This window comes from Cygnus olor, chromosome 14 (genome assembly GCF_009769625.2).
Source record: "Cygnus olor isolate bCygOlo1 chromosome 14, bCygOlo1.pri.v2, whole genome shotgun sequence".
Taxonomy (NCBI): Eukaryota; Metazoa; Chordata; class Aves; order Anseriformes; family Anatidae; genus Cygnus; species Cygnus olor.
Window position 1 is genome coordinate 8,685,460 of NC_049182.1, and position 22,955 is coordinate 8,708,414.

At 41.4% G+C, this 22,955-nt stretch overlaps 1 protein-coding gene across 18 annotated transcripts in view; it reads right to left on the bottom strand.

Annotated features, from left to right (window-relative positions):
* The window catches only part of EBF1 (EBF transcription factor 1), a 312,571-nt gene that overhangs the window by 208,443 nt on the left and 81,173 nt on the right, over nucleotides 1–22,955 (bottom strand). Inside the window, exon 1 of one of the 18 annotated variants that reach the window (XM_040573769.1) lies at nucleotides 15,591–15,623. The exons of the other annotated variants lie outside the window; for them this stretch is intronic. Within the exon in view, the coding sequence (XP_040429703.1) occupies nucleotides 15,591–15,592 (2 nt within the window). The 5' untranslated portion in view covers nucleotides 15,593–15,623. Of the gene's footprint in view, nucleotides 1–15,590; nucleotides 15,624–22,955 lie in introns of those variants that run through there. 18 annotated transcript variants of the gene reach the window in all.

The window sequence follows — 22,955 nt, forward strand, 5'->3', positions numbered from 1 at the left end:
GCCTTTCCAAGGAGCTCTGGAACCAGTTGCTGAAGCTCTTATGATCCCACTCCCAGAAGCCAACTGTATCAGATATATGCTCAAAATGCACAGCTCTTAAAAGAATGTGGTACCACACATGGATGGCAACTCCTCTTGGAAGTTCAAATGCATCCCTCAGAAGAATGTCAGTGTCCAGTCCCAGGCCAGAGGAATGCACAGCTTGCATCCATCTAGTTTCTTCGCATCTTAATTTCCTGTCCCTCATTTTTAAGTTTTATTTTCTCTCAACTTCCTGTCGTGTTCTCAGCTTGCAAAAGACAGGATGCCATTTGCATTCATGAACTATGGTCAGATTTTTATTGAACTGTAAAAGTTATGCTGTTTGATATCATTTGGACTATATTGGCACTGGTTTGATATTTGAAGTTGAAGCTTATTATACAAGATTAGGTTTGGCCCTTTCTGGTACTTGGTATCCACGTAGGAAGAGCTAGTGCATAGGCCAGGAATCCAGAATTGAATCAGAATATTAAAGGATGCCAACATGAAGAAACTCAAATTACTCTGGATGGGAAAAGCTTCCAAATAGGAAACATACACAGACACATTCACTAGCCATGTTTTTTATTTTATTTATATTCAAATGTTAAGATCTATGTTGCACAGTAACTGTGCTCCATTTCCACAGTTACCAGTGACTTTACTACATGCAAGTCAAAGGCAAAATAATAATATACCATATCAAGTTTGTAACTAATGCAGCTGCGGTACTAATACCGATAGCTCAGGATCCACGTGCACTTTGTACAAACAGTGCTTGCCTGTAATGAAAATGGTTTTAAAAATCATGAACAGCTAAAAGTCAAAGCTTGGAGAAGACTTTTTCCAAAATTAAACATGATTTTCAAGGTGGTTTTTTTTTTTTTCTGAACCATAAGGGCTAGAAACCCTTATAAGTAAGGATTGGTAGCACTGCAACCAAACAACTTCTTTGTAGTCTAGCAAAAAGTAGATTTTACTCTAAACCAAACATTTAATACTGATAAAGGGCTAAGATACTGTGACTGAGACGACCAAAAATAAGAACCTAGCATTTTAAAATAACTCTTACAAATGGGTCGTGCTTCAGTGGCTTGAAATGCCTTATTTGTATAATTTTCCCCACTGGGTTAATACAATTTTAAAAGGAAATGAAGCATCATAATATAAGCTACACACTACCTATATGCCTTGTGCTTGGATGCGGGCATTATAAATATTATCAGCTGCCAAAAAAGCACCCGATGCTTTTCCAGAGCAAGACAACATTTTTTGTTTCATTCTTTCTTGATCTATTGTTGTGACCCTCCCTTTGATTGACAGGTGGCATTCTTCTCTTTATGGATGGAGAAGCAAAGCCCTTGATGGTTATCGACATAAGGAAATGTCATGTCTGAATATGTTTCAACAGGACCTTCTCCCCCCTCATTTCCTGCTCCTTCCCCTCACTTAGTTTATTATATTTAATGCCACAAAATTTCTCAAATATGAATTCATAACCCAAACAGTTAGGAATCCAAAGCTGGTATTTAATTGCTATTTGGTATTAAAAGTCACATTTGCAACAAAAGTGTCCTTACAGGGTAAAGTTGACCACATTCCCATTTCCTTTACACCTATGCAACCAAAGCACCTCATGGCCTCAGCCCTTTCAATACAGTGGCAGAAGCGTGCTATTGAGTAATGGGAGTAGCTCTGTAACCAACACATCATTGTAAATTACACATCAGGTGTAATTCATTCAGAAACCAGAAGTAAGTGGGTGGAAGTAGTAAAATAGCTCACTTTGCACTGGTCTGACATAGTGCAAGTGCAATGCAAGGACAATTTGTGCTCAGTGGCAATACAGTCAGTCCTTGCAAAAAGGGGTTACCACCCCCTTTTATATCCAAAATAACTCTCCAGTACTCCATCAGCAAGAGGCCTGACGCAAAACTAGAGCTGAGTTCATGGACTGTGCCCTCCCACGAAGCCTAGGTTTGGCTGCATGATGCCAGGGTGTTGAGGTCCTTTTATTTTTATTTCTTCTCTTTTCCACTGTTCTCTTGCAGATGTAAATTATATATTATTGCAGGATGCCAGACTCATCTGCTTCTACTTCTAGTCACTTTACCCCTCCACACATACACGCTTTTTGCCGGTGACACCAACCTGTACCTGCCATTAGTCCATCTCTGCTCATTCTGCCACAGTATCAGTAACATGGACTATCCTTCCTGTCTGACCCTAAAGAATATTCCTTATTTAAAAAAAAGTTTCTTCGTGCTATGCACAAGCTTCAGACTAACTTTTTCTTAGCAGTTATTCCTATTCCCCTTTTACACCCTACCTCTCCTTGCTTTGTCCTCTCTGAAATTAATTTGTCAATCATCATCTCAGTGAACATCTTTTTATCTGTATTGTAATGTGTCCTAACAGAACAGGAGTTGCATCTTTGGTGATGCCAAATAATAAATAACAAAAGGGCAGATTAGAATATTTTGTCTGGGATGGTGTGTCATTGCTCTGTCGTGACCCTGCTTCATCTGCATAAATTTCCACGTATTTTATACACATGAGGCTGACATTCTGACCAAAGAAATTTTACTTAGGAGCTGGTGTTGTGCAGCCAAAAATAAGCATCTCTAATTTAAAAAAAAAAAAAAAAAAGAGGAAACTACTCCCAAGGACATGTTTGTACTTACAAGTGGATTCACGTCCCATACCAGGTGGAGAACCCAAAGGCAGATTTCACTTGTTACTCCATGAATGGCTTACTTCTTACCATGAGCAGACTTTAGCTTAGTGAATTGCCCTCCATCTGCTGCTTTCACTCAAACAGTTTCACAGCAAGGTAAATTTTAGTCCATTTTCAAAGTAAATGCTTGTACCTGGCTTCTGTTTAATGGACAATGCTTGGGGGTGTAATGTGTTTTGGGTGTCCCTCTACTGTGCTCAAAAACAAGGGAGCCAGTCCTTCATACCAGCCATTGATAGCCGGTCATCTTGCAAGATTTAGCACTCAGGTTGGTGTTACATGAAATCATGTTATCCCCACCTGGGGAGCAGATGCTGCAGGTGGTACCAATGGTACCTGTCAAAGCTGCTGAGCACAGGTGGACTTTCCTCCCCAGCTCATTGTCATATATTCCCTGACTTTTTAGTCCATATGCTTTTAGGCATGCACCGGGCAGATGCTTCTCCTAGAAGACTGAATAAAGAACACCCAGGTAATAAATTATATTACTTCTGGCCTTATCTGCCATCGGATCCAATTTCATAAATGTAAGGGGAACAGGGGAGAGAAGAGCCTGTCATGCTGCTTCTTCTCCATAGCAGGGGAGCAGAAAGCAAGTTCAGAGCCAGACCTGCCCAGTCTGCAGTTAGAAGGTTTGCCACAGATGCCAAAAGAATCCTCCAAACAGCACAACCAACAGAGAGGGAGAGGGACTCAGGCCAGCCCTGAAACAATTACATTACTTCAATTGAAGGAGTATTTGGGAAGACAATCAGATGTAGCATTCCTATTTCTTCTAGTTAAGTACTTCTGGTTTTCCCTCATCTTGTCTCTGAATACATTTCTACTCCTTTATAGCCAGCCAAGCTATAAAATTCAGCATGAAGTATCCTACATGCTAATTTTGCATCGCCCTAATAATCCTCAGATTTACTGGGATCTATTCTCTCACTGATGCATATTTGTAAGTACTATTAACGTTAATGGGACTTACCAACTAATTAGAAAGGAGAACAAAATCTAGGCTATAGGATGCAAATTGGAATTGCGCATATGTCACTTATATTCACAATGAGGAAACAGTAGAGCAAAAGCAAGGACAGTGACTCTAAATGCTGTTGACTATCGTTTAATATTTTGCACAAACAAAACAAAATATTTGAAAAGAAATAGCCAGCCAGGTTACTGAAATCTGTTGCATAATAGCAAGATCTCCAAGCTAGTTCTCAAAAAGAGAAAGATTTAAAAGTTTCCGTCTTGTTCACTTAAATACACTCAAAGCTCAGTTGTGAGGTGTAGCCAACAATTAATATTTTTAACAAGCTGGTCAAGAGAGCACAGCTCAGAGTCTGCGTATTAAGAGGGCATTGTTAGCACACTGCTTGGCTTTTATTAGGTGAAACAATCCAAACCTACTTCAGCGCGTGAAGAGGTTTGGAGGGGTTTTATTTTCATCCTTAAAGTCCAGGGTGGCTTTGGCATAATAAAGGTCATATCTCCTAATCATGGTAATGTTCGCACACAGCAATATGAGCTCATTGCAGAGAGCTCCAGCACTCAGAAATCCCCGGTTAGAAGGTGTCACCGATTAAACTATCGCATTTCAAAGGTTTCCATACAGTAAATAGGAAAGAAAAGAAGAAAAGGAACCATGGCCTTTTGTTATTCAAAAAGCTACGGAGAGCGATAATTAACCCATTTTTGTTGAGAAATCATTTGGACAAAAGTCAAGGGATTGCCACCCTGTCAATTGTTAAGTCTAGATAAGGACATTATATTCCACTGTACAAAGAGTGACTGAAGAGAGTGAATAGAAAGTAGGCCACTACTATGACTTTCCCTAGTCCATCGAAAAAGAGTTCTATTTTTTTCCACAAAAGAAGTAATGTAGTAAGGGATCTCTTCCTACATTAAAAACATAACTACAGTGATTGTTTTTGCGTTTTGTTAAATATTCAAAGGTACCATGCAATTAGCATGTCATTAATGAATTATTAATTACTGCTAAAACAGCCTTCAGATTTTTTTGCAACTAAATTATTTAAAGAGCAAATAAAATAATGGAATACAGCCCCACCCCCCATCCCCTTAACTCTGTCTTTTCATCAGCGCACTGGGTTTGTAGATGAACAGGGGTTTATTAACTGAAAAAAGAAGTATTTTGGATCATGGAAAGACTCAGCTTTCCCCTCCTGTTCCACTGCTCTCATCTTCTCAAAGAAAACCAAGGCAACAAAGTGTTGTGGTCCTTGTTAGGAGTCAAAATACCTGAGATATGCTTTAGAATACTGTATTTGGACATGCCCTGCCAAAAAAAAAAAAAGCACTTTTTAAAGACTGGTCCTACCACTACTTCACAACAGCGTACCCCAAGATTTAGGGAGAGCAATGTATTTTGTTAATCGTTATCCACCAGCTCTAAAGATGGTTCTGTTGTCAAAGTCTACTTCACCATACAGCCAAGAGTTAAAGAGAAAGTAATTTGTTGCCACTTGCAGATATACATCACTAGTAAGACGTTAGTTTATATTTATAAGCTGCACATCTGTGGATCAGTTGGCCTACCCATCTGTTAACTGCACCAGTAAACAGTAAGTCTGTGAGCTGCGTATTTCTGCATCCATCACAAATTCTTTCTTTAATTGTATGTTTATGCAACAAACCTCCACTTAAGTGTATTTGAGAATGTTTTGAACAGTGATAATTAGTTTTTATGACTCAATACTACTCTTCCTAACACTGATTCAACACTTTATTTAAAATAAAGACAGCACTTTTCTCTGACAGTGTCAAAGCAGGTTTTCTCCATGGAGCTGAATTTGCCCCACAAAGATACGCTGGGAAAGCAAATCTCTTCCCAGCGTTCCCAAGCTCCCATTGTGGTATACATTTGTGACACCTCAACTCTTCATAAATTTTTCTTTTAGAAGCTGGAACCTGAAATAAAATCCATTAAGAGCTACCAGCCCAGCACAAAAAGCTGTGAAAAAGCTTGGGTTGCACCAGGCTGGATAGCAGGGGGAGAAAATTGTAATGTTGGACACACATTCAGCAAGGTGCAGTGCAATTAAGACATGCTGGTCTTTATGCTCATAAGTTTGAACAGGTGAATGGGCTCATTGACTCAAGATAGCCACTTACATGTACTGTTGATCCCAAGTGCCATCTCGATTCCAAGCAGATTTATGCTTGGGTACTTCACCTAATTTCTGTAAACAAAAAGCTAATGGAAAGAAAGAAAGAGTGATGAAGTTATACCTCTTACTGTATCTCATTTTACTCAGGAAATATTGCATGCACCTTTTTGCATAATAGGGGATTTTCACAGTGTTTTTTCTAATGGCCTCACAGTGAAGTTGTGTACAATATGATGTTCAACTTCATAAAGCATTTAGTTACAGCATTTATTTTGTTTGAGGAACTGAAAGTACACTTATCTATGTATCATTGTGCTGATGCAAATGGCAAAATTTTCCACATGATTAAACATCATTTTCTCAGGGTATTCTGTGTCCAACTGCCTGCTACTCAGTAAATGTTTAGATCAATGCATGGTTGATCCCAAGTCTTGCAAGCCTAAAATCCTTCCATATCTAAATAAACACATAGGTTTACTTAAGGCCAAAAAAAAAAAAAAGGACTTAGGCAGGATCTGGAAAGAATCAGCTGGGTTAAGAAAATGCTAATTTAAAAAAACACATATGCTTGCAATAATATTTTAAACAGTGAGTTACGTTTATGCACATCTCTTTATTTACTCCTTGCCAGGAAGGTGTTTCACTTAGCGGCTCTCGGAGCAAGAAGTGCCGACCAGTGAATGACGGTGCTCTGCAGAAATCGCCATTGACTGACAGTAGTGACGCCTACTGGCACTGGTGGCCCCAGTAGCTGCCAGAAGCTCCCCTGTAGTTGGTCTTCAGCCACCAAGCTGCTCACAAGTCCAGCATCTGTTCTTTGCTTAACATGACTGGGAGCCGTATGGACACAGTCCTCCTCTCTCATTCCTAGGGGCAAATGCCAGCGTGGTCTTATGTCACTTCCAAGAGAAAAAGCCCTGACCTACACAGTAGCCGACAGACAAACCACGATCTTCAAGAACAGCAGGCATAGCAAACTATGATAATAGTTTGTAGAGAATGCGGCAGCTCAAAGAGAGACTTTTCTCTTTAATATTATTGTGATTTTCTATGATTACAGATATTGAGAAGTCAGATTGAAATAAGATTACTGAGCATTTACAGAAATAAAGAGAAGAGGAGAAAAAAGGAATCACTCTTTTCCCATCTCCCAAATCCTTGGCCAGCCCAGCACTCCCAAATACCCCAGCAGGAAGCTTGGCAGGTCACTGGAGCTCAGTGCTAAAAATCATGCAGTCCCCAGCTTCCCTACGAAACCGATGACAAGGGCATCAAATTGATGCTTCTGCCAGAACTGGCCAGAGTACAAAATCTCATTCCTGAGCAGATGTCAGGTAGGGCGAACATTCAATCTCCACGAGGCTTGGACAAAAATGTAGGACAGCAGCACAGAGGTGAAAGAGGTTTGGTGAAAAGAACAGACCCCAAAGCTTCAGCCAAAATATTTCAAAGCGACTTCTGCCGAGGAGACACAATACACAATTGCATTGGGAAAGAATGTCGGCTTCAGCACACACAAAAATCCTTCCACTAACATCCCCAAATGGAAAAGATATTATAAACAACGTTCACCTCACTCTCCTCCCTCTCTGTCACAGAAATGACCATGATTCTTTACTACATACCTTCAAAAACTGTCCTTTGCAGATAAAAAATAAAATCTAACCCTAAGAAGTACATTCAGAGACCTCCTTTATGCTACCACTCTGTGTTACGGAAAAATGAAGGTAGAAATCTGTTGAAAAACATTTCCCTGCTGTATTGTGATTGACATCTGACAGTGCTCAGTGGTGTCCTAACTTGGATGAATTTAAATGACAAGCTTTCCTTTATAAGTAACAGAGCTCTTTTTACAATAGAACAGCACGATTACTTCATGGAAAGGAAAAAAAGGAAGAATCAAAGTTTTCCTTCAATCCCTAGGGGCACCCCTGACCGGTCACCAGGCTACGACCTTCCCTCGTTAATCCATGCAAATTGGATGGCTCTAATTTGCAGCACCGGTCGCTTTGCCACACCTTTAAATTCAGGGATCAGCTATGGGATGACGCCCACATCACACGGAGTTCAGATCACCTTCATGTTGCTGGCGTTTTCAATACGATGACAGATGACTTCCCCACCATTCTGGGACAAGACAGACCACCTAGCCCTTCAGACTACTTTTTGATTAACATCGAGACAAAAGCCAGCGGTATTTTGCTTCTTGATACGGGATTAGCAGCATTGCTGCCATAAGCATTCCTAAGCAAGAACCCCTGGGAAGAGTATCAGATCCCAGGTCAAGGCACAGACTGCCAATATCACGGCTTCGCTAACAGTCACCCAATCGCTTTTATGGACATGAAAAAAAGTATTCACTGTAATAAGCACCGGTTCCAACTGCGAGATATTATGTCAAACTCTAAGGCCTGTTTCAAAACTTTCTCCATTCACGTAACTTAATACAGTTTGTAAGCCAGAGAGGGCAATATCACAGAAGATGCTCTATGTTCACCTTCCACGTCACACAAAGGCCACGGAAACTGTTTTGTCTGGGTTAGTGCAGTATGGGAGTTAAACTTTTTGCTTTAAATTGGGTCCTTGTCAAGGATACACCTTTTTTTATTTAACCCTAGCCTAACTTGTGTATAATTTTATCCCTTTTCTCCTCTGAGACTCTTGTCTTCATAGTGAAGAAAAACTGGAGATTTTCCTTTACAATGAAAAAAATGCCTTAGTTATTTCTAATATCCACATATATGTGCATATCTATCCACTCAGAAAGTAAGCGACTAGAGAGAAAACTTGAAAACCATTTTCATGGAAACGAAAAAGCACAGGGGAGTGTCATTATTAATAAAACATTCAAAGAGTTTAATACATGGCCTATGTGATACATCCATTTAGCGCATCTAACAATACACTCCGCGCGTAATAATCTTATTTGCTTATGCCTTGCAATTCTGATGGTGCTCAAACCTGTTAACCATCTTTTCAAACAAACACTGAAGGTTGCCAGTTGTGACAGATTTGGACTAATGTTGATGGTAGCATGGGAGTTAGTTAAAGTGATTTGATAAGCTTGTAGCAGCTTGAGGGGCGGCGTCACTCCAAATATGTAAACAACATTGTCAACAACATAGCCCATCAATAAATGCAGCCTCTATCTCACACAGTCATTATTAAGAAGAGGGGAAAAAAGAAATAAAAGAAAAAATGGGAAGGAAGGAAGAAAGAGGAAAAAAAGAAAAGATTTTCTTTGTCTGTAGCTGCAAGTCAATGACATATAGCATCAGGGTTCACTGAAACACTGACAAATGTGTCAGAAACACTTGTTTTTAGCATTGCTTTACTCTTTACAACTATTAGGAACCAAGCACAAGGTTATTATAGGCAACAGCGGCTAAACATACAGTGACATATTTCACAAGCTCACTCATGCTTTGCATCAGAGCTTTCAGTTACTATAGAAGTGGATTATCCCATTTTCCCATGCTGATCCAAGTGATCTCATTACTTACAGAAGAATCCTGCATACAAGGATCATTTTGCCAACCATCACTTACAACATCCCAACAGACTATTTTTAAAGAAAAACTCTCATGGTTTCCTTCTAATGGCTCTTCTATTGAAAATAAAAATAAAAACTGAAAATAGCTTCCATAGGGATCGCAGCTTCCACCACTAGGGAGGCCAAATGCAATTACGAAGCCAAAATTTTTAACAGCTCCCTCTCTGATGGCCAGTGAAAAACTTGGTATTCCCCCATCTCCATCCCCTAAGCAAATTGCTATATATAATCACTGGTGGGCTGCCAGAGGCTTTGCACCACAAGCATGCTCAGTGAATCCTGGCCATCTGGTTAGCTAGCTGGACCCCTGCCTCCACAGGCTGCATCTTTGGTCAGAACCAGCCCCCGGACTGTCTGGGTATGGGGGAGAACCATTTTAAGGGACAATCTACCATGCTGATTGACAAGTGACCTGTTCCTTCCCTCCGTCCTCAAGAGCTTTTATCAGAGAGTGGCTCCCGAAGGTCTTTCATTGTCTTCTGACATACAGAAGCCCTTTCCATAAGGTAGGACTTTCCATAGCGGATCTCAAGAACAGAACTGTAAATTAGCAGGGGAAAGTGCTTTAAAATAAACAACAGCTCTCAAAACAAACCTAAAAGCATCCAGGCCCCAATCCAACAAAACACTTAAACACTTGCGTAGCTCTAGAGGGAAAGCGGCTCACCAAATACACAGAGATGCTCAATAGCCAGATTCACTTTTCACAGCTCTGCTACAAACTCATCTGTAACCTCGCACAAGTGATTCAAGCCCTGCCCTGCTTCATTTCCTCCAGCTGTAAAACTGGGAAAGTAATCCTGGGTTTCATCACTACAAGTATAAGCCACTGGGTGTTTATGCAGTGACCAGATACTGGAGTAATGAATCACAGAGATGCTTATACATTTAGCTACATACAAATCCAAATTTCCCAAATATATGGACCACCACCCCTGCCAAATAGACCCCCTTGAATTTCAGTGAAATTTCCTCTCTGCAAAAGGGTTTGCTGGGTCTTTAACTCTTACAGGACATTAAGATATCATGGTTTAAATTGGCTAGGAAAGAAAGATAATTATAGAATTCTTTCTGTAATGGGTAATCCTCAGATTCTTTAGAGTTCTATAAAGTGGTTTAAAGCAAACTTTAGGGGAATTATTCCTTTAAATTCAAGGGACTTTTCACTAAGGGCACAAATCATATTGGTTTCCTCCTTTTTTAGGATGCATAAAATGTCCTCAAAATATTCATTAGAGAAAGGGTGATCCTGTTAGGTTTAGGAAATAACTTGGAAAAAAAGTGATTTCTGACGGATTAGCTTCAGTGTCGATTAATACTCGAAGGGGAAGATCTGGTGGATAGGGAACTGCCCAGGGATTCGGGCAACGTGAGATCTGGTAAAGGGTACTGGCTTAAATACAGACCTCTTTGAAGAAAGGGTTTCATCTCACCTGTAAAATCTCAATAAAATAGCTCATCACTCTACAGAGGGGACAAAATCCATCAAAATATCCCAGGTGGATTTTAGATTAAAACCAAAGTAACAGGTGGTTCATCTGTGATACTCTCACTTTCTTTTCCCAGCTTGCAAACTGCACAAACCCCACCGATTCCCAGACCTCTGCCCAGACTGCCAGTAAGGTCACCTTGACAGTGCAATGACAGGATAAAGACACCTGCTGATGCCGAAAGAGCAGACAGCCCACATTGCCATAAGGGTTTAGAGTCACCAATAAAGAGCATTGGCCAAAGATGGTTCAGGAAAAGCAGAGCTAAATCACAGCTAAAGCAGCCTCCCAACAGCAGCAACGGAGAGACAGACGTACACAGTAAAAGCCAACCGTGCAACTGAATAATGCTGCCTAACGCAGCTGCCAAAAACTACTCAAGAAGCAGCAAAATTTACCATCACAGACTGGAGCAACAACGCCTGTTTCCTGCAATCAAATGATTAATCCCGCTTCCAAGCTAGGGCTGCGGCCAAAGCACTCACACTGCCAGTGCAGTTCCAGAAAGCAATCCAAGGGGGGACGCACACGTCCCCTGTGCCCCACTGCCCCCCAGCACTCCACTGTCATGCCCTCTGATAACGCAGTCCTCCCTCTGCGTTTTGCAGGCACCCACACAGAAACCACCGCTGGTACCAAAGGTATCGCTGCGATCCGCACATGGAAAAAACATTGTGATTTAAGCAGTGGTGATTAATTGGTATGAAGCTGTGTTCCTGCCCCTCCCATGGCATCTGAGCTGTTCTTACCTTTGAAATAGCAAGGGGTTAAGATTTGCCACGAACGTACCACCTACGTTTTTAAGGTTATAAAAATGGGGTGCTTACACTTTTCCTAACCCCTCGCCAATGACCAGACCCATATGTAAATTTCACACAGTAGTATTTAGTAGCATAATTAATCCCTACTTTATGTTATGAGTAATATTTCCTATTCCCGACCCTGCAACGTCCTTTAAGAAGATCCATGTTCCAATTAGACTAGCCCATCGGCACTCTTTTAATGAGCAGATTAATCATTCAGATGGGTACAATGGTGTCATCACAGGTTTTAAATATGATAATCTACATCCTAATGGTGCTGCAAAAGCCTTGGCTCACAGCAAAAAAAGGTAGGCAAAAATTGGTGATACTTTCTTTTTTGTTCTCTTTCTTTCTCACATGACACGAGACATGAGAATACTTCGGCAATGCAGGAAGTGCAGCAAGAAGGCAGCTCGGAGAAAGGGGCTGCTGAGCAGCGTGGTAATTCAGGTGTAATAATTGTTTTGCAAGGACAGACGGATCTTCTGATCCCTGAAGAATCTTCTGCCATGAGAAGCAAAGATTTCAGGTCTTTCTTGTAAGCCTAAGACATCAGCTCTGCCCTTACAGCCTTTTCTCAATGCTTATTTAAAACAGATCCAAAAATGTAACATTATCATGCAGAAAGTCATTTAGATTTTTAATAAAAATAAAGGTCTTTTAGATACTATACCATTTCCAAAAGGCAGCCTGGATATTTTTTTAAAGCCGAAGAGAATCTATTATATTAAACAAGTTATTTTTAAAATACCAGACTTCTAAACTGCATACTATGGACTTAGTTCCACACACAAAAAAAAAAAAGCGCGCTGGTATGGATACTCTTATTTAAGTGCAATCCACAAAAAGGATTGCAGCACCCTACCACACCACCACCCTCAATACCAAAAGTGCCAGGATTGGAAAAGCAAACCATACTCCATCCCTACTCTTCATGCAACTGTTACAAATCTACATGCTGCACCACTCCTGAATTGTGTCTGTGTACTCTTGGGGCTTGTTTTAGCAACAGGTAGGAGTTAAATTGGTTTTTCAACTCTTAGTAAGACAAGCCCTGCAGAACACCAACTGCTTTGCAGACACATTGATTTACACGGTGGTTGACTTTAACGTAGCCAGAAATGAACCAGCAATTGCTGGTTTATCTAAAGGTTGCCTTTTAAACCCAGCAAGGGGATGGTGGTGGATCCCTGTCTATGAAAATGCCAACTATAACCAGTGAACCAGTTCTGAGAACTGTCCTCTTGTGAACAGTCCCCATGAAGTCATGGCTGAAGTCTGAGTAATTCTTTCATCACTGTCTGAGGAAGAACTGAGTAAGGGATGTAAAATTTGGACTTATCTCTAGTATGTCCATCCCCCCCCCCCCCCAGAAGGCAACTAAGTTCTGCCTCAAAAAGCCTTCATTAAAACATGTTTCTGGTACAGAGGCATCTTTATTTCGTATCATTAAAGCAAAATCTCCTCTTCAGCAGCCAAAAATCCACTCTCCAAAGTCACTGTCAACAGCGTCATTGTATTTTTCAAACCACATTTTTCAGCTAATTTTTCGTCCAAAGCCTCCTTGTTTTACTTGGATATGTAACTGTAGGAATCAGTCGTGCTACTCACTCAATTAAATTGTATCCATCTTGGCCCTTCATCTTTTAGGACCTGATCCAGCTCTCCTCGACTACGAAGACTATTGGATCAGAGCCATTTTGCATGAAATCAGGAGAGGATTAGGTATTTAAGTCAGGTCTTCAGGTGTGCTGCCTGAACTCAGTCTGAAATTGCCTGCATCAGATATGCCAATACAGAAAACTGTTTGCGTATAGGAGGAAGCACTGAAATTATAAAGAGCTATCTTGTGCACATGTACTTTCTGGGCTAGGAGACATTACTCTTGCTAATGCACCTTTGCTAATGTCCACATCACAAGGATTTTATTTTTTTTTTTAGCATAACACTAATGTTAGTTGTCCATTAAGGTACCTGGAGTCATAATGGGCAAGGAGCCCCTACAGTGAAGGAGCCAAAGGAACAACATTCAGAAATGAACTCCTACATTGGTTATGGGGATATTGCTACAACAATTTACAAAAAAAAAAAAAAAAGACCTTTTTGCAGTGCATTATTTTCCACTCATTTTTCAAATTCAGCAAAGTTTCCACAAGGAAGCATTTTAGAAACACAGCAAAACCAGCACCAGCTGTCAGATGGTCCCCACGATGTCCCTTTTAGAGGGATCCCCTTATGCTCACCCTAGTGGGCTTTTCCACAGAGCCACAATACTGGTAAGCAACCCATCCTTCTGCACCCGACACAAGAAACTGATTTTGGCTGTCACTCTCTACTGAGGTTTTAACTAACACTATCTATGCAACTCTAGAAACCACATCAATTTTTTCCTGATTTTATAGTAATTTGCATAACAGGTCACTGTTAACATGCTGTGCTGAAGGAGAAACAGGTCAACTGAAATCTACCTTGAACGTTTCCATTAAAATGTATTTAGATTTTTCCATCTACCCTCAGTTCTGCCAGCCCAGGATTGAATTAAGGAAATACACGTGTAAACAGCTATAAAAAAATGCAAAAAATAATTATAAAATTAGTTCTAGATGCATAATCCAGTGTGATTCATGTTATGTTCCCACCGTGATCCCAGTTCCAGAAGAGTTAATCAACCATAGCAACCTTCTAATCAGAGCAGTGAACTAATGATCCTATTTCTGAGTAATACCAGTCAGATAAGGCTCTCAAAAGGTAGTTAACATCACTTTGGTGGAAAGGCATGACAAGTGCAAGTTCTAGCAGTGGGTAATGCATCATTCATGCCCCCTCTCGTTCTGACATTTTAACGTTATCTTGTTTTACTGTGTCGGCCTAACACTGCCACTGCTGGCAAATTAAACTGTGAACTTACAAAGTGGGTGGCAATAAATACAAATTATGAGAGTTCAAAAGATGTCCCTGGAGGTGTACTGCCAGACATGGAATGTCTCTGGCTTTTCTGTCACATAGCAATAGACAAGACAAAGTGTAGCACAAGCTGAAAAAAAGAATTAACTCCATCATGATGAAAAATGAGTCGAAAATGAAAAGAAAAAAGAAAAAACAAATAAAAGGGAGATGTACAGAAAGGATAGGAACAAGCAAGAGAGCACATCCTTAAAATATAAGACACAACCATTTTGCCTTGCAGAACGAAAGCTATGTAAATTAGGAATCAACAAATGCCTCTTAAAAATACAGAATAACTATAAAATGCTGTCAGTATTATTACAAAAATAAGCGGTTCTTCCTAAAGAAACTGCAGCACAGAAGCGGTATCAGCACGACGTTACAGTGTTTGTATTTCTAGCAGAAATTCTGAATCTCGCACTGCACTTTCCCACACTACCGAAGATTTCACATCTTCTGTTGACTTAAATATACAGGGCAAAATCCTGCTCCCATAGTCAAGAAAAAAAATACAGAGAACTGCCTGAGGTAACAACAAGGAAATCACAGACAACACAAGCACCTTGTACAGCTCTATACCGGCCTTTCTATTTTGCACAGGGAGTAGGCAGAAAGCGGGAAAAGTAGGGTGACCCCCACACACCCCCCACTCTCAGGAGGCTGGCGGCCCACTCAGCCCCCAGCGCCAGGACCCACTGCACACCACATCGATCACGCTGCAGATTTAACATGGACAAAACAGGAAAAAGTTAATGTTTCTTCCTTTCCTCAGAAATATAAAACTTTGCATGCTATTACTGAGGTCAAAAAAAAAACAGATTTTTAATATACCCAAGCTGTGAAGCTTATTCAACTTGGTCTAACACCACTAATGAATCTTATAAAACATTTTATCTCTCCCTCCCACATTCGCAAACCACTCACATGAGGCTTGAAAATCACAATAATATCTTCCCAAAGTGCAGATATCACTCACACCATATGCAGCACAACTCTGTTTATTTTTCCCTATAAACCATTGGTTTCATTGAAACTCATTAGCATCACCTGTGTTAATTACACTAGCAAACCAATCAACAGCTCCTTCTTAATTAGGTTTTCTTTATTAAAGCCGGAAATTGCCAAGGAGACAAAAGTCAACTGGGGAAATTATGTGAAAAGGAGTGTTTATGCCAAATTACCATACAAAATATAATAAGGAAAGGAAACTCAGTTTGTTTACAGGAATAACAAACAATATTCATTTTCAAGGTCACTGGCACAATTATTTATTACCTGTCGTATGTAGTATTGTGATAGTTTATTCTGCAAGCATAGGGTGTCTCATAAGAAATCTTTCAGTGCGTGGTTGCGCTGCATTTCAGCTGCCCTGGTCACTTATGATGATATGCGCAGTGTTTTAGGAAGTTACTTTCATGATGGAAACTCTGAAAGGTACATAAAAAGCTACAGGGTTTGACTGCTACTTTCCTCAGAGATCCCACAGGAAGCAAGAACTCAGCTGGTGAAATCCGGGTTGTTCTTCCCTGGTGGGAGGCATTTGGGGGTGCAGGAATGTACCATGAGAAACCCCACCGCAGATCATAAGGCCTCACAGAGGTGCCATGCCCCCTCCCTTTACGTCCCCTGCTACCAGTTAAAATGAATCCCACAGCCCTGGCGATCAGAGCTGGCACGGCCTGAAAGAAAACTGGGTTTTCTGAGGCTCGGAGAGGAACACCATAAGTCAACCCCAGTGCAGGGGAAACCTGTTGGCGCACCCAACCTTGGCCCCTGCGCTGCCACTAGCGGGCTGCCAGGCTTCGCTTCCACCTTAAGGGTCGGGAGCTGGGGCCAACCGCATCCTGCTCGGGCTGGGTGGGATTGGGCTGACGCCAAGATGAGGTCAGGGTGCTGGGCTGCGGAGCAAACTCTGTGGCTGTTACCAGAGGAAGTTTGCCAGCTGCTGTCTCTTAACGTGCCCACCTACCAGGAGAGCCCCCTTTGAGCGTTCATTACCACACTGTATCTTCTCTGCGTGTTTTCCTACGTGCCTATACGCGTGCATGCTCCTCTGTGGGACCATTAGGTGGTTCTCTGAAGAACCACTAGATGTTACCACCACAGCACTCGTCTATTGACAAGTCTCCAGACTTGCAACCACGATGAAACTTTTCAAGACCAACTGCATTAGAAGAGCATCATGCAAGCTTTTGGGCTCCTCCAAAGCTACATCGTCTCTTCAGATTGAACATCATGCAACATATACTGATTTTTCAGCTGACCAGTGTGAAAACCAGTGCTTGAGCTCCACATTCTTGACCCGTCATGTCAAAGGGAACTACTAAAATAAGCTGTTTGTGAACTGTAGATTATCTGATGTCAATTCACCTGGAAATGTATTTCCAAGTAAGTCACTGTGCTGCACAACAATTCAGTTTAGCTTTCTAAAAATGAGATGACTTTTCCCAGCCTTGCAGTGTTTGACGCATGTCTACAACTTTACAGAACCTTACTTAGGAAACACCTTATTGATTCCATTGAAAGCTCACATCCTGCATCGTCCTCATCTTCACATTTTGTTTCCGAAATGGCCATGAACACGTTCTTTGGAAATTCACTGCAGCGTTAGTGCAGGGTAACAGGCATACATGCTGCTGTCATATTATATCAGATGTCATTCTGTTGTCTTGCAATCACTTCTACACTGATTGCAAAAATATATCTATTTTTTAATTAACCTTTATATTCTGTCCTCCTATTTTGGTGCATGCATCCTTACTTAATTCCTCATCAGTTCTATTTAATCTGTTAATACTTATCCTTAGGAAGAATAATTTTCTGTAGCTTTGCAAACATCCAACATCCTAGACAAAAACTAGTCTACTTCTCAGAATAACTTTCCTTTAACCCAGTTATCTATTATACCACAAACACCTCAGTCTTCAGTAAGTCCAATTATTAACTGTTCAAATGCACATAACGTTAGCTTTATTGCACAGATCTATCACATAATAGGCAATTATCTCATTTCACAGATAGCTGCTTGTAAACTAAGAAAATTTGCTTTTCCCATGAATTATTCTTGTATGGATCATGGTTTCCTGTATGTTTTGTGAGCCTTGCTCTTACAGTTTGCAGTCCCCCAGTGACACTGCTGGAACATGCAGCAGTCACCAGTGCCAGGACACCTGCCACATCTGCTCCCTGCTTGTACAGTATCTGGCACACCAGGGCTTCTGTGCTCGACTGGGGTCCCAGACATGATCACAGTACAAATATTTCACCTTCTCCAGTTTCTTTGCATTGCTACTTCTTTCCACCAGCAAAATTTGGAAAAGGTACAACCCCTTCTCACATGTGGTGGTGAGCGTGGTGCTGGCTGGAAGGTATCTGTGTAATTGAGGACATCTTACACAGTAGAAGCTTTCTCCTCTCCCCACTCCCCGTGGACGTTTCCATTCAGCTAATCCCATTCCTGACTCTAATGAAAGCAACACCTAGAGTCTGCATTCAAATCATGCTTTCTAGTGAACCAGCTTCAGTCAGATGATAAATCCATCCCTACTTAGATCTTCGCCATAGGTTGCTGGAGATTAGGCATTCTCCAGTCACCCTCAGGAATCGTCCTGACTTTTGGAGTACAAGAATAAGAGGGTCTGCATGTGCCTCAAGAAGCTGGCTGGAAGAGCACCCCAGGAAAACATCCTACTTGTGGAAAAGTGTCCACATAATGTTGCAGTGGCTCTCTAGGCCTTTTTCACACCCTATGTTACAAGGGAATAACTTGTCAATGCAGACAAGTTCCTACTCAGCCTTTCTGATCAATGAACACCAACAATAGTCCAAAAAATAATAAGATGTTGCCTCTTACATCACCTGTAGTACCAAGCTGTTGCAAGACGGTTAACGTCTTGCACTGTGGGGAGGCTGTCTCAGGAAAGAGTTATACATCAGCAGTCCCTTATAATGGACTATTTTAGAAAAGCATATTACACCCTAAAGGTGGAGTTTTCAAGCTTTGACCGTTTAAACAGACCATCACATTCTGTTTTAGAAAGAGACGAGCATGTAGAAATGTTCATTTCTTACATGTTAGTTGGGGAGAAAGGAAATACTGCAGAAAATAAATCCCCTCTGCTAGAAATGCATCATAGTTGCAACAACTCCAGAATGTGTATTTAAAAGACAATTTAAAAAAAAAAAAAAAAGTATGCGATTTCCCTGATAAATCGTAATGGCTCTTCAGAACCCATCATTGTCTACCATAAAAAATCATATTTAAAACATTTTTAAAATATGTATTATAAAGACTTTTTTTAAAAAAATGAACATTATTTACCCAAAAGGCCATAATGGATGTGAAATGTATTTTGTAAATCTGTATGCAGGGACTTTTTTTGTTAAAAAGGTTTTTTTTTTTTTTCTTGGCCCAAGAGAGCTTAAACAGCTTCTTTGGAGCTATCAGAATTTATTGTTTTAATAGGGCTGAAACGCAGTTTGGAGCAGGCAAAATGAGAAAAGGGAAAAAGGAGGAAAGGAAGTAGAAGTGGAAGACAGAAAGGAAATGGAAAGGGGAGCTGAGAAGATGGGAGAGTGTCCACAGTACTAACGCCTAAGCTGCTCAGGCACAGAGGAGCCACAGTCCTGGCAGAAGGGCAGTGAGGGGGAGCTCCAAAATTTGCAGGGAGTTTGGGCCAGGGGGGTTAATTCTCAGGGGGGCTAATTCTCACTGCTCCTGCAGAGTGCTGCAATACGACACACCAGCTACGAAAGAAATAAAAGAAATGAAAAGGTCAATTTGGGTGAGCAGGAGCTGCAGACCTGACAGCTACCCTGGGTAAATGCTGTAAATTCCTGCACAAGAGCATCTTGAGTTTAAATAGCTGGGGCTCTTAGTCTTCTCCTGTGCCCGTTAGGCAGACAGCCCACACACCGGTCCATACCGCAAACTAATGATTTAAAAGGAAGGAAAGTGAAAGGCAGAGCAGACAGCAAAGGGAGCCCATCCACGTCAGAGTGAAGGGACCAGTTCCTGCTCCTTAGAAACGTTCTCCAGCTGATCACTCTTAATCGTAATGATAATGACTGCATGGTGCTTCATATCTTCAAAGCACAGCAGCAGAGATATTAACCGATCTGTCTTCAAAGTCAGACTCCAGCAAACCCCCAGGAGGAAATTATGTAGGGGATAAAGACCCTCACAGAAAAAACAGTTGTGGCTGCACAAAAAATCCTGCAGCAAATAGCAAGTTTTGCACATGCACACATATGCACTACCCCACACACACATATACAGACCCAGCATCGATTCCAGGAACCATAGCTGGTGCTACCAGATGACTTTGAGACACTGCTTTTGATTTCTGTTATCTCAGTATGTTAATTCTCACTTAGGAAGAAAATATTGTGCCTGGAATGAAACTCAGGGCTGAAGAGCCAACTACTTCCTTACACATGAATCAGACTCCAGTTGAAGCACTAAGAATGGTCCTCACTCAGTGCAGCCTTCCAGTGACAAAAGAAACTTTGCTCTGCTTAGAAAAGCCAGAAATCCAAACATCCAGGACAGCAAGTGGCCATGATTGTAACGCTGCTGTAAGCACAGTGTGTGACCAGAGCACTGGTCACAGCACCAAATCTAAATCAGTTCTAAAATGTTAGGTGTCATCCTTACACTTTTTTATTTAATAACTGGAATTGAATAGCAACTAAAAGCTAGCAAACATGGTACGTTTGCTACATTAGATATCTGTAACTCAGTGCAGTAAGATTTTCTGTGCCTGATCCTCTCCTCACATTAGTGTATTGCTACTGGTAAGGAGGTGGCCACTACTGGTGTACACTGGTGGAAATGACCCTGCTGGAGTCACTGCGAATGTATATTCACATGAGGGGTCCAGCTCATCTGGGTCCAGCTGACCTACCACTGAAATACCTGCACGTCCTCCTAAGAGACAGTCTGGTTAGGTTCGGGGCAGATGGGGGAGCGAAACCGTGACTGTCCCTGGAAGGGTCTGAGCTGAAGGTCAGATGTCTCACCCCTGGTCTCTTCCAGACTTAATTCTCTACGCCCATGAGCCAGGATAACTGGTGTTATCAGACGAAATTTGGAGTGCTCTGCACCTGCAGGCCTGGTGAACTTCTCCTCTCTCTTCCGAGGGACTGGAGGGCCATACACCTGCAGAGGGGAGACTTCTTTGGCCAGAAGCAGCCTATCTGGCTTAAATTCACAAAAGACGATTTTTGTAGCCAGTCTTCCCCATAATGCTCCAAGAGCTTAAAATACACTTTGAGGAGGGTTTCAAACACTTTTTTCCCTCTCAAATCTGTCTATGCTTTTTCACTGTGGATTCCAGAGGGATGACCTGGATTTCCTTGCACACTTTCAAACCAAATTATATCAGTCCCAATTAGGTCATCTTCTAGCTACACCTACAGCTCAGACTGCAAAATTTCTTCTGTGTATCTCCCCCCAGTTAGGACTCTGGACAGGGAAACCTTCTGTGTTAGAATAACTACTATAAAACCATATAATGCAGCCTAAAAATGTAATTATAATTGCAATGCCAAAAGCAAGCCAGTCAATATCTTCAAGATTCTAATAGTTTCAAGCACTATTACCTTAACGGTCTCACATCACAGTACTGATTAAAGAAACATTTTGTCTTTTTATCTGTATTCAATGGAGAGTGTAATCATTGGAGCGTGGAGAGCTAAAACATTTATTAGGAAGTATACATCTCGGGTCAGGCAGCAGAAGACAACTCCGAAGTGGCGAGCTGCAGCTCAGCATCCAGCCCGATTCACAGCCCCGTCCCGTCACCTTGGGACCACCTGCTGTGTATGGACCAGCGCCCACGGGAAGACTGCCCTCAGGAGTTTCAGTCGCCAGCATCGCTCGTGGAAGAGGGATGCTCAGTGAAGTCACTACGACTGGCACATGGAGATGAGATAGATAACTGGTCTCAAATCAGGAAAATATGTTTGTTTGTGTGGGTTTAGTTTATCGTATTTTTTTCTTAAGTGAGCAAATCTACCTTTATTGAAACTAGCACTGCTTTTCCTCCAGAATGAAAATAATGAGGCTGTGCTCCCGTTCTCATACTGATAAATTTGTTTTTTCTTTTTGCCTAATTGCTTAACAATAAATCCACACACACTCTATTATCCATAGCCTAGTGCAATATTCCTCAGGGCACATGATCAGCAATCAGAAAGCTTGAAAGATGGCCAACATAATCTTAAATATCCCAGTGTATTACCAAATCAGTATTTCAAATTTAGTGGACATACTCAGATATGTTTTCCTCTCTGCAAGAGGCATCATGTAAGTGGCAAACAAGATACAGAAGATCGATTATTTAGCATAATTGCACAATCTAATTGTATGGATTTTAAATGGAACAAGGAGGAGAAAGATTAAAATCATACAGCACAGCAGTATACTTTCACAGAGTGCATGAAATATATTTTCTCCAATTAGTGGAACAATGGAAATATTTACTGTCAATTCAGTGAAGATATTCTGAAACAAGAGTCAAGCAAAATCCAAATCAGTGCAGGGCAGGGGCAAATCATTTTATCATAAAAAAATAAAGGGGGGGGGGTAAGAAAAAAAAGAAAAAAAGAAAACTTGCATGTTCTGCTCTCTGGGATGCTTCATTTCAGAAGCACATTAGGGGACCTTATGAACACAGGATCACGCTGACTTCCCAGAAGAAAGTAAAACATCCATGCCATATGCGTGAAATTTTTACATGCGTGTGCCTGTGCCCAGCCTGACTCCTGTGCATTTTGGCACCAGTTACCAAAACTGAGCCAGCGCAGTATATTCTGCAGATTAACCAAGGTGGGAAAGGCTATCTAGTCTCAGAAATTAAGTGAAAATGCTAACCTTGTCACACGCATCGGGCAAACAAAGGCAGGGGAAGTGCGGCTTCACTGTGCCGTACCATGGGTTAACTGGCATTTCTAATACTTTTCACCTAGCCCGGCTTGACAGATGCCTAACCTTCGCTGCGGAGTGGAGACAGCCTGATGGGCCTCGGCCATACAGGGGGAAAATTTTTGATGCTTCCCACTTATGACATGATTGATTTTCTTTCAGCGGCCCTTCACTTTTGGCTGTGGCGAAGGCTGCCTGCCTGAGCCCCCGCGCGCCCTGACCTCGACATATGGCCGCTGCGAGGCTGAAAACTGATGACGGCAGAAACCTAAAAAATCAATAGGCCCTGTCAGTCAGTGGGGAGGCGAACGTCTTTTAAAAACCCAATCACGACATGTACTTGCTGCATGGTGTGGATCTAC